At 53.8% G+C, this 18,323-nt stretch overlaps 1 protein-coding gene across 1 annotated transcript in view; it reads right to left on the bottom strand.

Moving 5' to 3' along the window:
• The window catches only part of GLG1 (golgi glycoprotein 1), a 70,430-nt gene extending 52,107 nt beyond the window's left edge, over positions 1–18,323 (bottom strand). The window contains exon 1 of the mRNA XM_067004647.1: positions 17,982–18,323. Within this exon, the coding sequence (XP_066860748.1) occupies positions 17,982–18,308 (327 nt within the window). The 5' untranslated portion in view covers positions 18,309–18,323. The remainder of the gene's footprint in view (positions 1–17,981) is intronic.

Consider the following 18,323-nt stretch of genomic DNA (forward strand, 5'->3'; position numbering starts at 1 on the left):
CCATGTGACCATTTAAGTCCCTTGCAAGCAGATTTCTATCTAAATGATAGGGAAAAAGGTGCTGGTGGAGTGCAGCTTTTGCAACCCCAAGGTAAGATCAGAATGCTTTACACACAGGTCAACACCACTGCCAAAAAATAAATATATATATGTTTTTATTTCATTTCTTTTTTTTGGTGTCCTGTGATCCCCTTGACCAGACCAGGTGGTCTTGCTCAGGGAGAAATTAGCTGCTGGGTGCCAGCCTCCATACACATACCCCCAAATTATCAAGCAATTTATGCAGGCATTTTTACACCTGTCATATAACGCGGAGTAGAGAAGAGGCTGAAGATACGATTGTCCCGTGACAACTCAAGGCAAAAACCCGGAACAGAGGCACTAGAGGCATTAACCATCAGCAGGAAGAAGCTGGGTGTTCCCAGGTGAGGCTCTGCGAGGCAGGAGCCTTCGTGTCTGGCACAAGAGCAGCAGATCCTGCCTCCGCCACGCGGCACACGCTGCTCTTCTTGGTGGAGACTGAGCCTCAGCAAAACGCATGCTGAAAATGAGCATCCAGAGCTCCGCGGGCACCGTTTGGGTACGAGCCCAAGTGTGACACGAGCAGAGTGTGAGGCATCTGAAAAACAGAAGCAGATGGAGAAGAAACCCAAGAGCGCGATTTCTCCAGCGACTATTTGGCATTGAGATGCAACCATCGGGGTTTCCCCCCAGTAAATAGAAAGCCATCGTACAGGGATTTTTATCAACAGTGTTTGAGCTCAGGTGTTGCAGGAAGGAAGAGATGCTGCCCTGTGTGGTGAGAGCCAGGTCTTTTCTCTGTTGGTGCACCACCACCAGCTGCATTTTGCAGTAACACAGCTCGTGGCGAGTGCCAGGCTCAGGACCAGCACGAGCAGCTCGTGGCTCTTGCCTCCGGCAATCCAGGGGCACTGCACCACGTTAGCTCCATCCTGCGTGCCCTCAGAAACAAGAGGCAGCGACAGAAAAGCCTAAGAGCAAGTTAAGAATTGCCACATTCCGGCATTTTTCACTTTGTCGCACACAGAGCAAGCATTCCAAAAACCAGCATTTTCAGGCTTCCCGAAACCCCCAAAATTGCATTCAGTAAATTCAGGTTTACATCTGGAGCTGTAACGTAGCATCTACCAGATTCCCTGGGGCAACCCAAGGCACCTGAGGATATTTTTCTAACTGATAATCTACCAAATTAACAAACTAGCCTTGACACTGAGAGGCCAAGATGACAAGATCCCACGGAATGAGGCTTTTGGGGTCCTTTTGGGTGCGTTTAAACAAAGTGATTCAGGCGAAGCTTATCAAAGCCCAAGCTGCAGTTTTACAACAATGAACAGCCAGTGAATGATGAGCTGCACCCGTTGACTGTGCAAGCAAAGAATAAACCCAAAACCCATAAAAATCGCCCTCCCTGCTTCTCAAGAACCTCTGGGGGTGGGGGAGCCGCTCATTTGCTGCTTTCCAGATGCGAAGCTGCTCACAGCAGCCGCTGGTGGTGAAGGTGACACGGGACAACCTGAGCTGCCGCTGCCCTGCCCCCGTATAAATAAATGGACACGTACATAAATATATATAAATATATATAAATATCATTCTGCTGTGGCAGAGCAGCAGCCAATTCCGCAGGCAAACCGGATGAAAAAAGGTAGCGAGTTACAGATTAATCTCAGGAAGTTTCAGGCCTTATTCTGAAGCCTTCACCAACACATCTTCCTGTGCTAAGACGTACTGTGGTTCTCAAAACCAAAAGCTACAGGCAAAAATAGTAATTTGTTCCTTACCAGCGACACTGGTAGCTGTACGTAGAGCCCACAGCTTGCAATCCTAGCGCTCTGCAGGCCAGCACGGCGTTGCTGGAGGCATGCAGCAACCACAAGAGCCCCCGCGCCAAACCCGACCTGCTTCGAGGAGGTTATTTTGCTCTGACTAAGCTCCCCGGCGTGTCACCACAAGCACTAGCGCAGTAGTTTCCCACAGGTTCACACATTTGCAAGTAATAATTGTAGACAAATAAGGCTTCTGCCCATTTCAACTCGCGAAGCCGCTTCTCGGAGTGCGAGCACTGCTCTCCCGGTGACAAGTCTGCGTCCTCAAGCAACCAGCTGCTCAAAGACCACAGCCTCCAGAAACCCAAGCTGTTCCACGGGGAAGAAAGTGCCTTATTAAAGCATATATCCCTCTCTCACGCTTTCCAGCGAGCCATCCTTGGCTGATCCCCGCTGCTGAAGGACGAGCCGAGCGAGGATCGCACCAAGCACAGCCCCTGGCAGCAGGCGGATAGGAGCTCTGCAGCTACCCAAACAAAAACCGCTTCTGCAAAACCCACTCGCTGTGGTTTGCTCTGCAGGAAGGTGCAAGGACATCTGTCCAGCCTCGGGGGACAGGCACCAACCCCGCTTTTCTCAGCCCAGCAGGCTCCCCTGCTGCTCGATCCCCCTCCGGAAGCAGAGGCAGCAATTCCCCAGGGTGGCATGGGACGCCTGGGGGAGCCCATTTCCCTCCGCACCGCTTAAAGGCGGAACAGACCACCACATGGACCTGACCCCCAGTGAGGCAATAAGTCTTTTTGCACTAGGACACCCCGTAAAACACCCAGCCAGGCATCTCTGCGAGGTGCCGTGGGAAGCCTCAGCGGAACCAGCGAGGTCTTGGGAAGCCAGGTGGGGCTCAGCCAGCAGCCGGCTCTCACTGCCCTTGGAGATAAGGAAAAGGGGAGTTAATCCGTCAATTATCTGAGCTGAAGGCTTGATCCTTCTCCCCCGTCTTCTCTTTAAAGTTTCAGCGGGATAGGATTAGCAGAGCGAGGCTTTGTGCCGTCCTGCAGGGAGGCAGGGGAGGCGCGCGGCTTTGGGGCTCTGCGCAGCGGCACGCAGCCAGCAGCAAGGTGCCTTAACTCTTGTTTAATTCTTGTAAGGGAGATTTCCACCTGCTCAAAAAGCAAAGCACAGCCTGCAACAATTCTCCTGCGTTTAAGAGCCACTCATGCTGGCTTTTCAGAAGTCTTCCCTTATCCTCAGGCTCCTACAACGAATATGCAAGGAAGCAGTGCTGCCCGCAACCAAACCGGCTCAAACTAACAGCAAACTCCACAAAACTAACAAACATCAGCTGTTTGAGGAAAAACGGGCTTTTGAGCATCTACCTGCCTCATCCTTTCCATTCTAAATTTGCTCAGGTTGCATAGAAAACCTCTCTGAGTTGCCGGCACCAGAAACAAGCTGTGACCCCAAAATCAAGCGGGGTTTTATTGAACCTTAAGCAGCTTGTGACAACGTTACTCGATCAACCACTGCTGTCCTTGGGGTAGGGGATGGGGGCACAGGGATGCTGAAGAGGAAAAGTAAGATGTCAAGTGATGATGGATAAGGGGATGCCTCGAGGACAAAGGCACAGCCCCGCTCTCTGACCGTACCTTTGCTGAATTAACTCTCTGCTTGTTGAACAAAGCATCTTTCTAAATACGTGTGTATCAGCATTTAATGAAAAGCTAAATGTGATGACAAGCACTGGAAACTATGCTAATGTCCTCACCTCGCTGGCACCCCCAAAACTGCTCTGAAGACCCAAGTCCCTTCCCAAACCACTGCAAAGCCCCCGAAGAGCGCAGCCCGCCGGGAAACCTTCGACAGCGGCTTCGTGAGCCTGCAACACCCCAAACGACCCCCTGGAAGAGGCAAGAAGCGTCCCAATCCCACCACAAAAATGGCCCTTTTTAAGCGCAGGAAGGAGCCATTTGGTGGCGGGGGAATTACCCCGCCTGGTGACATCCCGCTGCAGCAGGGGCAAGGCGGGCTGGCTGGAGCTGCAACAGATGCCGGGGATTTCCCAGCCTGCTGCACGCCCAATCTCCAGCACCGAGCAGTTAATTTGCATGCTAATTAGGAACAGGTCAGCAGGAAATCACAGCAGACAGCCTTCCCGTTGGGGCTGGGGAGGACAGGGAAGCGTTCCTCATCCCGTGGGGCCTCCATCAGCATCCGTGGTCAGCGAGGAGCCCCGGAGCTGGCCCTGCTGCCAGGAGCATCCACCTGGGGACACACCAGCTCCGAGACCTGCAAAGCAAAGAAGCCCACCTGAGCCACACCAGGTGGGGGAAATAACGAAGAGGGAGCCTAAACGGGCCCATCCCGCTCACTGGCAGCACCAGGATTAAGGAAAAAAGGCATCGGGGCAATTCAGGCACCTGGAAGCACAGCTTGCAACGTCCCCTCCCCTCGAGCTGCCTCACACACCGAAATACTTGGGGAGCTGCGCGTGAATCAGAGGCCCCATCAGCTCAGGTTTTGGGGCCTGACGTTACCAAGCCTAATAAACCTCATTTAGTGCTGCTCTCCCTCACCTGCGAGCATCGCAGGCAGCGCAGCTTTTGGAGATTTTTTATTTTATCCAGAGCCTCCAAGATTGATTGCTTGGAGTTATTAGAAAATAACCACACCGATCAAAAAGCAGAGAGCAACGGTATTACGAGGCTGGGCCTTATTTATTGTATTTTTAATTTCTGTTGTTATTGCAGAGCCAGAGGCCAACAGGCTCGACGCATCTCAGACGCTGAGCTCCACGCGGCTCTCCACAGCTACACCAGATCCTCCACGAAGCGAGCGCCCTCGCCCCCTTCAGCCACCCCAGGGGTCTCCAGCCCCGGGCAGGCACGTTGGGTGCCACGACGAGTTCCAGGAGCTGCAGCTGAACCAGATTTAGGGTCCAGAAGCTGAAGGTTTGGGGCCATCCCCATTCAGCCACTAGCCCGCAGGGCAGCGAGCCGTGCCACAGCAGGCTCCTCGCAAACCTGCAGGAGCAGAGGACAAACGGCATGCAAATATATTTCATCGAATGAGCCAGATCACCTAGAGTTTGGCCCAAAATAGCCCCACAGAAGGCGAAGCTGTGGCAAGACCAAGAGCAGTACTTTGCTCAGCCGGCTGCGAAGTTCCTCAATTTCACCCAGCCATGGCTGTGAACCACTTGCACCCAGCCTGGCACGGCAACACGCCCGCACATCCGAATTTAGCACCTAATTAAGCAGGTTTCTGAGCACAGCCGCTGATACCCCAGGGCTGGGGACCGCCAGCTGTGCCACCACCTTTTCAGTAACACCTGCAGCAATGGGTTTAAACGCCAGGAGCCGACCCATCGTGGGACAACCTGCTTTGGTTTCAGGCACCCAAGAGGCAGAGGGAAAGCTCAAAATTCAATTACGTTATCGGCCAGGGAATTACACAAAATTAAGCAGTGAATGATGAAAATCCTGTGCTGTTACTGCAAAATAACTCATCGCTTTTGCTCCTACAAAGGCCAAAGGGCCACGGCCTTTTCCCCACATTCGCTGGGCTGCCAGCAGAGCATGCAGCAGGACCCTCGCCAGGCATCCACTGAAACCACAGACGGGCTTTGCCTTTTCCCAAAGGGTTTTTGCAGCACACTTCAAGCCTTTAATAACGCTGCCCAGCCCAGCAGGGACTCCTTCAGCACAGGGTCTGGGTGAGAAGGGCACCGACCAGAAAGCCTCAGTGGTTGCGAAGACCTGTCCAAACTCGATGCCCACGTTTTTGTCGCAGATCAATGGGGAGATGACAAGGGACCGCTCCCTTCGCTGCTGTGGTCATTTCCCAAAGTGGCCGCGGGGCCAGGCATGCCTCGTGCGAGCACAGGAGCGATAACTGCAGGAGGATTATTTATTAGTTTTCCATATTAGAAGAATAAAAGCAGTCTCCCACTGGACCCTGCTCAGGCTGGGTCTTGTCCTTGCACACCCACCAGCAGTGGGAGCGTTTCACCTGTCGGTATCACCCAGCGCCTCGACCTGCGGGTGGGTTGTTTCACCTCCAGCCACGCTCAGACAGCCTCTTGCTGACATAACGGGGAATTTTTTTCTTTTAAACCATGAAACGAAGCAGATGAGTCAGGCACAAAAGCAACAATGCTAAGTGGAAGATGAGGAGCTCGTGGTTTTCAGCAGGGTGGTTAGGTTATCCGCCACAGGGGGCGAGGGGGATTCCACCCCCTCAGTCTCCCCCAACTCCCTGCAGAAGTGCAGGACCCAGCCGTGCTCCGCTCCCTCACCGTGCTGGCTTCAGGTGACATCTCTGCAGGCTTCTTCCAAGCTCACGAACATGTTTGGGGTCTAACAAGAGAGCTTTAAGGCTGTTCGTACCTCTAACCGCCTGCCAGGCTCAATTCTGAAAAGCTCAGGGGCTCGGGATCTCTTTGGTCAGTGATCAGTTGCTGAATCCAGCGGGACCCAGTGAGGGTTTGGGATCTTCAGCAAGACCTGGGTGCTCGTGGCCGTTTCTAAGCCAGCACAACCCAGTGCCTGTTTACAGAGTGCTCCTCTTAATGCCACCACTTCTTTAAATAAGAAACACGCTTCTTCCCAACCCCCCGTGCCACCACTCGAAGCACGGGAAGGGGGAAGCCTTGGAGCGGTGCCCAAAGCCTCGGCGTGCCTGCGTCGTCTGCTGTCACCAGCACCGCCACCGGCCGAGACCTGGGGCTGCAAGGGGCTGAGCACACGCAGCAGGAGCAGAGCCAAGCACCACGAGGAATTCGTGCAATAAAACCCGAAGAGGCGCTGCTGCTGCTGGGTTATCCTCCCCGATCCCGCGTCCACGCACACGTGGGGAGGCGCGAACAGCGAGCCCGTAACAGCGCCTGCCTGATTAGCTCGGTGGGAAGAGCCTCGGCGTATCCCAACTTCCTTAACAGGAACCCAAGTAACCACGGGGCACTGTCCCCCCAGGGCAAGGCTGCCTGCCTGGCGTTAACCAACACCAACCGAGTCCCACGGAATTCACGCGCAGGAAAATGGAGAAAACCAAGTTTGAGATACCGCCAGCGATGGCTCTGCTATGGGTCACTTCAACAACATACACGCATGCAAATATTTCCAGGCACTCTTCCCTCTGTTAGGAAGCCACACACCTTCTGCCTTTTCAGCCCACATCAGGAACATGAAGCAGGTTCCAAGCCTACAGCACAAAACAGATTTCAATATACTTATAACAGATTATTCCAATATTCAGATATTTATAACAGACCATTCAAAAATTCACAGTCCCTACAATTCTCAGCTCTCTCTCAAACCCATTCTTTCATCTGCATTTCCCCTAAAACTTCCACAGTTCATGTTTTTGGGAGTGTTTAATGCTTCAGCTTCAAGTACTGATGGCCTCCAAATACATAAAGCCCCGGCAAACCGGAGTTCTACAGACCAAGCATCTCCAGTTGTTTTGATTATATGCAGAAAATTTAAAATATATATAGCAGATTTTAAAAAAAATAAATTTGCGAGTAGTTTGAGGTCTCTCCTGTGTATTGATCAAGAACTTAATAGAGTAATTAGCCGGGGTTCATTAAAGCACACTTTCCATTAGCCTCCCCAGTCATCTAATCTGAATTCATTTACGCAGCCGCGTGCCACAGGTGCAGAGCGCCCACCCCCTCCAGGCAGCCCCCAGGAGGGACATCTCGTCCTGCACCAGGGCTTCACCACGTCCGTCCCGTCGATCCAAATGGAGCCGAACCAATTCCTCTCCCCAGCTTCGGCCGCCAGCTCTGGGGGCCTCGGCTCAGAGCTCGGTCTGTCCGAGGACAGCAACATCCAGAGGGCGAAGCAGGAGGGGCCAGCAGCCATTAGAAGCTTATTGCTCCTAAATTTAATTAGTTTCCATGAGTCGAATCAGTTGCCTAGACCCCAAACGTGCCCTGATTCGTGTTAATTGTATGCGGTGCTGAAAGCCATAAGCAGATCGTGCCTCGGTTCTACCCCCGAACGTTAACACAACATCTCTCCCCAGTTCTCACCCATCAGCTCTGAGCTGGGCTGCTGAAGCTGCCTTCCCAAGGCGATTCTGTCCTTCCCCAGAGCACGACACGGCTTTCCAGGGAATGCTCTCATCCTAGTGCTCTGCTGAAGTTTTAATGTGTCTCCGAGACGGCACAAAACTGGGACAAGAGCTACACAGCCAGGGCTGGCCACGGCACGCACACCTCAAGGGAAGGCTGGCCTTACAAACAGGGCTTTTGGAGAAGCACAGAAATCCCCAGGGAAGGTAAATCACAACCTCGTGATCGTGTTCGCTGCCTGCCACGAGACAAAACGCCCAGTTCAGAAAGGAAAAGCCTAAAAGTGTGCGTAGTTAGCCCACCCCATTACCGTTATCACTGCGTTAAAAGAGCACAAACCAAGCTTTCAATCACACGCGGTGCGCACTCCTCGTCCTGAACGGCCGGACACATTCCCAAGACAACCCCTCCTTCAAAAGGCAGCATTAGGAACAGAGAGTGGGGCTGTAAGCAAACGATTTGAGAATGAATGAGGTGAATCGAGTGCTGTAAATCTTAGGGTGCAAGAGCTACATCTGGAACCTGAAAGCCATGCTGGACACGTGGTGTTTTACCCCCACAGTCTCTCTTGCAGCAACTACGCTGAAATATCCTGAAGAGTGACCGGAGAGGCCAGCTCCTCCTTAAAGAGCCAAAAAAAAAAAAGATAATGCTGATAAAGAAATCCAAGCTAGAGCTGTTTCCCCTCATGGGAGAAGGGAAATCCCACAGCGATTTAGTCCCCAATCCAACTGGGGACTCTCTTTAAGTTACTTGCAATTCACTGCACAGCTCAGAAAATTTCGGCTTAGGTTCACTAATTGGTTTTGTAAAAATTAAACACCTTAAAAAAAAAAACAGCCCTTGATAACAGGAAATAATTTGGGGTATGTCAGGCTATTCAAGCGCAAGCATGACCGGCAGGGCAGGCCTCCCCTCCGCTCCACGGGCATCTCTCCAGGGAGCAAGGGCTATTCCAACAACTTTTAGCCGTGTTTCCCTCAATAAGAGGGAAACTGAGAGGCTACAGACAAAGGGAACTCTTCATTTCGGTGGCGGCACGATGGAAAGCCTTCCCAACCTCCTGCTCTTCTGGAAGACTCAACTGATCCTACACCTCTTCCAGGGCAAGAAGGAATCTAGCGCTTTGTCATCCAGCCAAAACCATTAAGACTTCAAGATAAATACTCCCGTGGCCAAAATCCCAGCAATGTGCCACGCAATCCAAGCACTAAAAGGTTCTAACAGGAGCCTCCTATTTGCTTTTCTACAAAATCAGCCGCTCCTTCCAGCTACCGTGCTCATGTCATCAGGCCAAGTCCGTGACTTTTATCAGCACCAAAGGCTACCTCGCTCCGTGGAGCGTTACAACCTGCTTCTAGGAAAACGAGAGCTTTCTGCACGAGACCAGGCTGGAGGAACAGCTCCTGTGCCTTGGAAAGACTCAGTTAGGATTCGGCTAGCGTGGCCTTGGTTTGACACGTGAAAAACAACAAATACAACAAATTCCACGCTAAAGGAAAAAGAAGAGCATCCACCTTTGCTGTTGAGCATGGCCATGAAGTGGAGAGGAGGGGACCCTCGGCACCATCCCTCTCCCCAACGCTTTCCAGAGAGGCAGGAGCAGCAGGGGAACAGCCGAGCTCGCTTCTCCAGGTGACTCGGGGTTAGCAGCATACACAGAAGGAAGCTCGCTGTGAAAGCCCTGGGTTTGCGCCTGCGCAAAGCACACCCAAAGCAGCATTACCGGCGGCTGGGATCCACGTCGATGCGGCGTTGCTCAGGGCACAACAAAGCACGGAGCTCGGCAGGTGCAGCAGCGAGCAGCTCTCCACCCGCTGCCCAAACGTCACCCGTGGGCAGCGTTCCTAGAGCCGAGCCATCGCTTCACCACCTTTCAGAGATGACCTCCTGCCTCATCTCATTTTATGGCTTTTAATGCTATGACAGCGTGCACCAGGCGAGCAAAGAGCTGAAGGAAAGCCATGCCAAGCCCCAGAAGGGCTGCTCAGAAGTGCTTCCAGCAGCGCGGCTCCCAAGGTAGCGCACTGCAATATCAGGCTGGCTCCTCGGGTTTATTTTTAAGTGCTTCCTGAGAACAAAAGTTCAGTTCGGAAAGGCTCTTCTGGCCCAATTTAAGAACAGAGCAATCAAAGCGTATGAAATATTCTGCCTTAAACTTGAAACACTAACGTTTTGAGGTTACAGAGGGGATCTCAACCACGTGAGTATCTAAGGGCTGTGGGTCACTCTCTTCCCTTGATTTTAAGGTCTTCCTTTTTACTATTCTGCTTGGACGGCTCAGGATTACATTCACAGAGGCGGGTTTTTGTTTGTTAAGGCAAATCTCTGACCTCCTCACATCCCAGCCCCAAAGCAGTGGCCCAACGAGGCAGAGCACCAAGGTCACAGACCTAGCCCAGCTCCCTGCAGAACAAGGAGCACTTCAGGACGGCAACAGCACGCTGCCGCGTTATCTGGAGTTATCCCTGTTTCCCAACCGTAAGCCACAGGAAGGACTTCACCCATCTCCATGTCCTGGGCCACTTCAGACAGCACACCAGTTCCTCTGAAAGAGAAATCCAGGTTTGCTGCTCCTGTAGCACCACGAAGGCAGGCAGAGCTCTCCAGCATTCTCGTAAGGTTTTCAGAAATCATCTTCTGCAAGTATTCAACCTGTGAACCCTCGGGTTGGTACAAGACAACATTTGTTAAACAACCTTTAAAGGCATCACAACATCACGATGGACTTCACTGGGATGCCTCAAGGGAGGGAAGTATTTGGGAAGAGCTGCCACACAAGAAGAGTCTCAGTTCCACCAGCTCTCTCCCCAACAGAAGGAGCTCAGACTACAGCTTTCTGCCACGGGATGCTGGAAGAGTTCCCAAATGCCTGGGGGAGGGCTGGGAGCCAAAGCCCTGGGGCTTGTTGCACGCTTTTCTTCCCTATGCGGGTCTCACCTGGGAGCTGCTCAGAGAAACGACACAGCCTCAGAGCACGTGAATTGGGTTTGATGTGGACAGCCCAAGCCTCGGTCCTGCCCGAGCCAGAACAGATGCGACGCTAGTCGAGGATACCACGCACTGCTGTGGGCTGGGACGGGAGGATTTCTGGTGATGGCTCATCATGTGGGGAAAAGGGAAAAGCCTCACACCACACTTCTGTCTGATGCTGTGTTGGGATTTCTTCAGACAGGCCCAACGCCGTCCTTGCTCACATCGCAAAACGTGGGGAGGACCCGTGCCATAAATCAGTGTTTTGGCTTCTTCTGCTTTAAGCAACAACTTGATCTGGCTAAGTATAAACAACACGAGTGAAGATGGCTGCCTGGAAGCTGAGAAATAAGCCATGTCGCCACTTCCACGAGACCTTCGATTCCTGCTGCAGACAGGGACTCAAGCAGCTGTTCTCCAGCCACGACTGCCACCGAGCATCACCTAACCGTGTTTCCCTCTGATAAGCGCTGACCTGAAATCCCGCTGAATCCCTGCCTGAAAAGCAGGCACTTGCAGAAAATCCATGTTTAAAGCAGAAAAAACGGATTATTTATTAAGGTTCCCACAAGACACCTCCCATCGTGACCGCACTACAGCACGGTGAGTTTCCCCTGCCCCACGCCGGCAGACGAGCTTTCCCCGCGCGGTGCTCCACTTGACTCGTTAGGAGCACAGCTCCAGTCACCAGCCATGAAATGGAAATCGGAGACTTCTCCGTGCTTCTTTAACGATGCTAGCCATGACAGACAGGAGACTGAGCCTTCGTCCGGAAGGCTGGCAGCAAGAAAGGCTGTGCCAGCGTACCTGGTGCTTGTGCGTCAGCTCCCGAGGCTTCGGCGAGGTCCGGCTGGTGCCACGAGGGCCAGCAGCTGTGCAGCGGCAGCAGACCCAGCCTGCCACCCAGCACGTGTCTCAAACACCCAAACACCACGAGCACAGTGCTTGTGGCACTGATTCTGAACTGACAGCCAGAAAAACAAGGGGGCACCCCTAGGGTTACGTGAGGAGCAGCAGAGAACGCTTGCCAAGCACGACTCCTGGCCAACAGCTCTGCCTGCGCTTACTCGCAGCAGCGGGCTCCAGGTCACAACTGGCCTGTCCAAATCCTACAATACAAGGATTGCACCACCATCCACTCCTTTAGACCCACAGGTATAAAGGACAGGCCACACACAGGGACAGAAACCAAACTGATAACAATAACTTACTTGAAGCTTCTTCCAGATGTTACTTCAACTCAGCCAGAGACCCATAGGATGGAAGTTGACTCAGCTCAAGTCAAGCCTGGACCGTTACACAAAGTTTACGAGCCGGGCAGCTCTTCTTTTTTCTTTTTAATTCCACCACAAGTTTTTTGTAGGGCAATTACTTCATCCCTTCAGAGAAGGCACGCTCTGCTGAGCTTGCTTTGCCGCTCGCTTGGTGGAAAGCGTTTTACCAGGCACTGACAGGACAGTCTAGAAAAGTCTCAATTATCAAACTACTGAGCACGAGGAAGACCAGTGAAGTCTCCCGTTAAAACCCAACAGATCTAGCACCAGATTACAGACAGGTATTTGGGGTGGGTTAGGCATTTTGTTTTAAAACAGAACCCAGCACATTTGCCTGAGTAATTCCGCATGGCAGGGCTGCAATAGCCGTTGTGGATGTTCACCTCCCCGGTGTAAGCTCAGCGCTCAGTTGTACCAACGGAGCCGGCTGCCATCTCCGGGAGGGACCCGATCTCCCCAAACCAAAGAATTATGAGAAGTGTTTCAGACATGCACCATTCTTGTAACTGCAATAGCTGAAAGCACTGCAGGCACGTAGAGCGACGCTCAGTATATCAAATCCTACCTTTTTGTCACTTCAGTTGTTCTTAATATTTCGTTTGTGTCTTTGCCCAAAAGAACTGCAGCAAACAAACATCCCTGTCCTGGTGTCGGCACGATTAACGTGCATTTGTCCCTGTGCTAAATGACGAAGAGGCACTGGATGCCTACCAGTAGTCTTAAACCCCATAAGCTGGTGCCTGGGGAAGAGAGATCTCTGCTCCTGACCCTACCCAGCGCCACGGGTACCACGAACCAAACACCCAGAAACTGAGAGGACCCCTCGATGACAAAGCCAGCAGCCAGCAGACCTGATTATTTTTTTAAGTGCCATAGCAACCAACTTCACAGAGCTTAAAACTAAATTAGACGATGAGAAAGTTATTCTGAAGCAAGATTTAAAATGAAAAGGTAATTACCTAGACCTTTTATCCATCCAGTTCTTTCCCTTTTTTTAATCAGGAAGAATACCTGCAAGGCTTTTTCAGAAGCAAGCACACACTTTCCAACAGACCGAGACAAGCGGAGGCCCACCAAGAAAGCAGTGCTCACGTGCTGGGAAGCTGCTCCATCGAGAACAAACATCTGGACAGCATCCCCGTACCAGAAACACGGCACACAGCTTGCCCAGAAACTCTTCCTTCAAACCTTCCGGTTCCAAACGTGACGTCCTCAAGCAGAAGGGGCTGTAAGCGGGGGGGAAAAACCACCCGTACCCGGCCCTACTGCCACCACCGAGCCTCGGATCTGCCACACACCCGCCTAGCGGGCTGAGATCGTCACCTCCGTCACCAGACCATGGCACGGCTCGCTCAGCCCATGCTCGGAGGCACGCTGCCTTCAGATCCTCTGCCTGCTCCATTTCTCCTTCCGTACGTCCCCGATACTCAGGGCTGCGGCAGGCCAGAAACACCAGCTCCCTGGAGGACAGAGGCTGGTAAGATAATCCCTTTTATTAAACCAAACATCCCAGGCCAAACCAACTCGTGAGCAAAGCGCAGGACCCGAGCCAGCCCCGAGACCAGAACACCCACCGTGGTGGGGACACGTGGCAGCGTAAAAGGGGCGAGGAGCCACGCGGCTGCTCGGGGATCAGAGCCAGCCCACGCCGGGCTCGCAAGGACCGCTGCGCCCCACGGGAAGCCAAGGGCAGATGCCGAAGGCATCCCCTTCACAAACAAGACTGCTGAAGTGTGTTTAGGGTTTCACTGGAAGACGTGACCATAAAAGCCTGGAGTAACTCGGGCTTGTAGTACCTGGGCACGTGGAAAGATTGGGACCACAGAACGGAACCGTGGCTCCTCGTGGGTAAGGAGCCAGCCCAGGAGAAAAGCTGCAGTGTTCCAGCCTCACCATCATTTTCTTTTGCTGGTGCTCATTGTTTTTCCAAACCTTACCCTTCCTGATCCCCTCCTCCCGGGCCAAACCGCTCCCTTCTTTCGCCTTTGGAGGATCCATCTTCCCCTGCACGGATTTTGGGAGGAGGAGGAACCATCCCGAAGGTCCAAATCAACTTGCACCCACCACAAACCACCAGAAATTCTTCGTCAAGTCCAGCTGGAGGCAGAATGCTACCTGGAGGTTCCCAGTACGCGGACAGGGGCTTCCCCTCATACAGCATTTAGCATCCAGCTCTGGTCCTGTAATTAATTCAGTCTCTCAAATTAGCTCAACTTCAGCTGCTGGAAAGAACCATCCCTGTTCCCCTTAAGATGCGGGAGTCCCTGGATCCCGCGCCCTGCACGGGTAGCTCTGAACCACCACCAGGTCCAACAGCCCTTAGAAAATAGGGACACGGAAGCGAAGCCCTCGGCAAGGCTTAAGGTACGTTTTCCAGGTTTCTGATCACCGCCTTAAAAACAATCCCGTTGTGTGCTGATGTCTGAAGCTGACGATCCTGCTGTAGGCACTGCCGGAGCAACCCCAAAGAGCAAGCCTGAAGTAGCAGGGAAACAACCACCCTTACAGCTTTAGGATTGGCCTCCTTTGTCCTTAACCCATCCCCAACACCAAAAGAGACGTGTTTTTCCCCAAAAAGCAGAGCATTTCAGCCCAGTTACCCCGTCCCTGCCATAAGGGTGCTACCAAAGAAGCCGATCCCCTCCGGATGAAGCGACCCAAACCCCGAGGGCTCGTCCCACCTCCACCGCGACCCTTTGAGCTCAACAAAAATGATTTAGCCTTCTCCCACATTAAAATTACGTCGGTGGATGTGCATTGTTATTGCTAGCCCACACAAACGCTTTAAATATATATATATTTTTACAAGTGCAATGCTCAACAATCATGACACCGAGTTAGCTCGCTGATTAATCAGACCTAAGATGCCTCAACAGTAAAATTATGCTAATAAACCAGTACAGTGCTTCCCTGGCTAAGGTATTTCCATACCTGCTAATGTTTTCTACCTCAGAAATCAACAACTCGGTCACGCTTTAAATGCGAATCATTATTAAACATGAAAAGAAACTCACCTGGCAAATATGTTAATATTTCATAGCCTTATTTCTACTAGAACCACCATGAAAATTAGCTTAATGGGCAGCTCGTAAAGGAGAGCTCCCAGCTGCAGCCTTCACGCTCAGTGACAGGCAGGCTCTGAAGTCTCCCTAGAAGCAGGCTGGCAACGGGAATCGCTTGGAAAAACACTCTTTAAAACACAATTTTGAAAAACAAGTGCACGCAGCACCCCTCTTCCACTCTTTCCATGTCTCAGCATGAAATTGCTCAGATGAAAACAAAACTCTGACGGCAGCGTTTAAGTAGCTCCAACCAGCAACGTACCCGGCACGCAAAGCACTTGAAGTAGAGGAAAAACGTACCCAGAAAACTCACCCGAACGTGCGATGCTGATTGTATTTGCTGATTACCGAGACATTTAAGCTGGCAGGCTCAGACCGCTCCATGCTGCAGGTCAGGAGCAGCCCTGCACTGCTCTGCCAGGAGAGGAAAGCAGGGAGAGCAAGGGGAAGCTCTGTTCTTGGGTTTCAGGCAGCTGAACCACCTGGAGTGCAGCAGGTCCCGCGCTGCACCCCTTTAGCACTTCCTTGGCTTTGCAGAAGTATTTGAGATCAGTCTGATGTTTGGTGGGTTTTTTTTTTTTTGGAAGAATTTTAAAAATACGCAGTGCTTAACTACCTGTGTTAAGAATGCTTCAAATCGACAGGCTACAAGTAACCTCTCGGAGCCGGAACTTTAAAACGCACCGTTTGGGTTTTTTGACAGCTCTGCCTTGTTTCTAGGTTATTATTTTTGCTAAGTACCTATCTGTTATACAGCTTCTCTCAGCATTCACGCTGCAACCCGTCAACCAGAAACTCATGAATCTCACAATTGGCCAGCAGAGACAAGGGAAGGACGTGCCCCGAGGCGGCAGATACCAGAGCCACACACCCATGGCGTTCACACAGGCCACCAGAACAAGTCATCCCATTCATCTGCAGGCTGTGAACTGTAAACAAAGGTTTCACAAAGCTACTTCCCCTGACTACTCTGGTTTTAGAGCACCTTTGCTATTCCGTATCACGCTATTGGGGGGGGGGGGAGAGGTGACGCTCTCAGTGCTGCTCCCAGTTCCAAACTGGAAGTTTCTCCACTTCAGAGGAACTTTTCCAACAAGAAAAACAAAACCATCTGAAGAGCCACGAAGAAGGCTGCTGACTTTTGCTACAGCCCAACTTTTTTTAACCAGGCTCCGAAAACTTCGGCTTGTCATCACTCTCCCCCCCCCATCAGATGGGACCGCCACACTTCAGATGCTGCCCACACCAGCTGCCACATGCCCTGGGTAAGAACGAGAAGTTTTTCCGACGCGAGTAACAGCTGAAATACCACTCGGTTCCTCAGCTGCTGCCTCCGGCACAAAGAAAACCCCGAGGGGATGCCCGTCCCACCCCACGTGCAGCCCAACATTTACGAGCAGGGGCTCCTTTGGGGAGAAACCTCAGCCCGAAAGCACCCCGGGGTGTCCCACCGCTGCCTGGGACGTCGCCCCCGGAGGAAAAGGAAAACCACAGGCAGGCACAGCACCGAGAGCGCGGAGCCTTCACGAGAAGCACAGCACCGACCCGGGCTCCTACCTGCTGAAACGAAGCACGACGCCAGGCACCCCTCCGGCACCCCCAGAGCCCCTTTAACTCCGCAGAACGGCCAAACCATCCCAGCAGAGAGCTGGTGAACAGCACCGCTGAGAGGTCCTGTGCACTAAAATGGCTGAAAACCAATAAGCACTGGGAGCATGAGGGGAAAAAAAAAAAGAAGGGAGGAGCCACACAATTGGAAAGAAAGGAATAACAAGGGCTCGTCTTTTGGCAGGCGGCTCGCTCGTGAGGCACCTCCTGCAACCCAGACACCGAGAGGGGCTCGGGGACGGCGCCTCCCTGCAAAGGGCCCCGAAGCCCCCGGCAGGCACCGGCACGGGGCGAGGTGTTCCTACAGCAAACCCCGAGCGCTTCGTGACCCTGGTAGGCTCAGGCATCAGGGCTCGTTCAGAATATTTGCTGTCAGCGCCTTGCACGTCCAAAATTCAACCCGAAGTTGGATTAAAAACCAAAACCAGGTTCTTCGGGGATTTTAAGCCAGGAATAATCACCGGCTGCCCGCTTCGAGGCTCCCCTCAGCGACAGTAGCCATCGAGTCGCTGCCATCTGCTGTCTCCAAAATAACGGGTGAGAAACGAGCGGTTTTCCCCCCGAACGCATCCCTGCTTGCTCAAAAGAGTGTTCAAACAGAGCTGGCCTGACGTTCTCGGACTTGACAGAAGGGAAACCAAAAACTCGGCAGCGGCACCATCCTCCGCTCACCAAAAACGACCCCTCCACAGCCTCCGACCCCAACCAGAGCCGCGGAGGAGCGGGGTGGTGAATGGGGCCAGAAACCGCCCCGGGACAGCAGCGATGCTGGGGGGCCGCTCCTCTGCCTCCCTGCAGAGCGGCCCCGACCCACGACCCCCTTACACCCCCTGGCGTGGGGGCAGAGGTGACGGACCCCGCTCCGTGCAGGACCTCCGCCTGCGGGTGGGGACCCCCAGAGACCCCCGGGACCCCTCAGCGCCCCCCTGATGGCCCTCAGGGATCCCCCTGGAGAACCGCAGAGAAACCCTGAGGGCTCCGGCGACCCCCCCAGCGCCCCCTGAAGCCCCCCCCTCGGCCTCCCCCGCCCCCCCAGCCCCAGCCCCGCAGCCGGGGGTCCCCTCGGAGTTAATTTAATCCCCGCAGCCCGGTTCCGCCGCGCGGCCGGTGCCGAGGGGCGGCTGCCCGCTCCCCCCCCGCCCCCCCCGGAGCCCCCCGCTCTTTGTTCGCCGCCTCCTCCGAGGCCGCCGCGCCGGGCCCTCACCTCGCGGACGTCCTGCAGGCACTCGAGCACGGCCAGGTTGTTGGCCCAGCTGTGCTTGGAGCACAGCCGCACCACGTCCTCGCGGCACACCGCCTCCTCCGACAGCTTCCACCCGCCGCCGGAGCCCCCGCCGCCGCTCCGGGGCCCCCGCGGGCCGCCCGCCGCCGCCGCCGCCACCGCCGCCGCCGCTCCCCCCGGCCCCGGCAGGGCCCCTCCGGCCGCGGGGGGAGCCCCCGGGGCCGGCCCGGCCGCCGCCGCCGCCAGCGCCACGAGCAGGAGGAGCGCGGGGCCCGGCCCGCGGCCCCGGACACGTCCGCACGGCGCCATCTTGGGTCCGCCACC

The sequence above is a fragment of the Anser cygnoides genome, chromosome 12 (genome assembly GCF_040182565.1).
Source record: "Anser cygnoides isolate HZ-2024a breed goose chromosome 12, Taihu_goose_T2T_genome, whole genome shotgun sequence".
Taxonomy (NCBI): domain Eukaryota; kingdom Metazoa; phylum Chordata; class Aves; order Anseriformes; family Anatidae; genus Anser; species Anser cygnoides.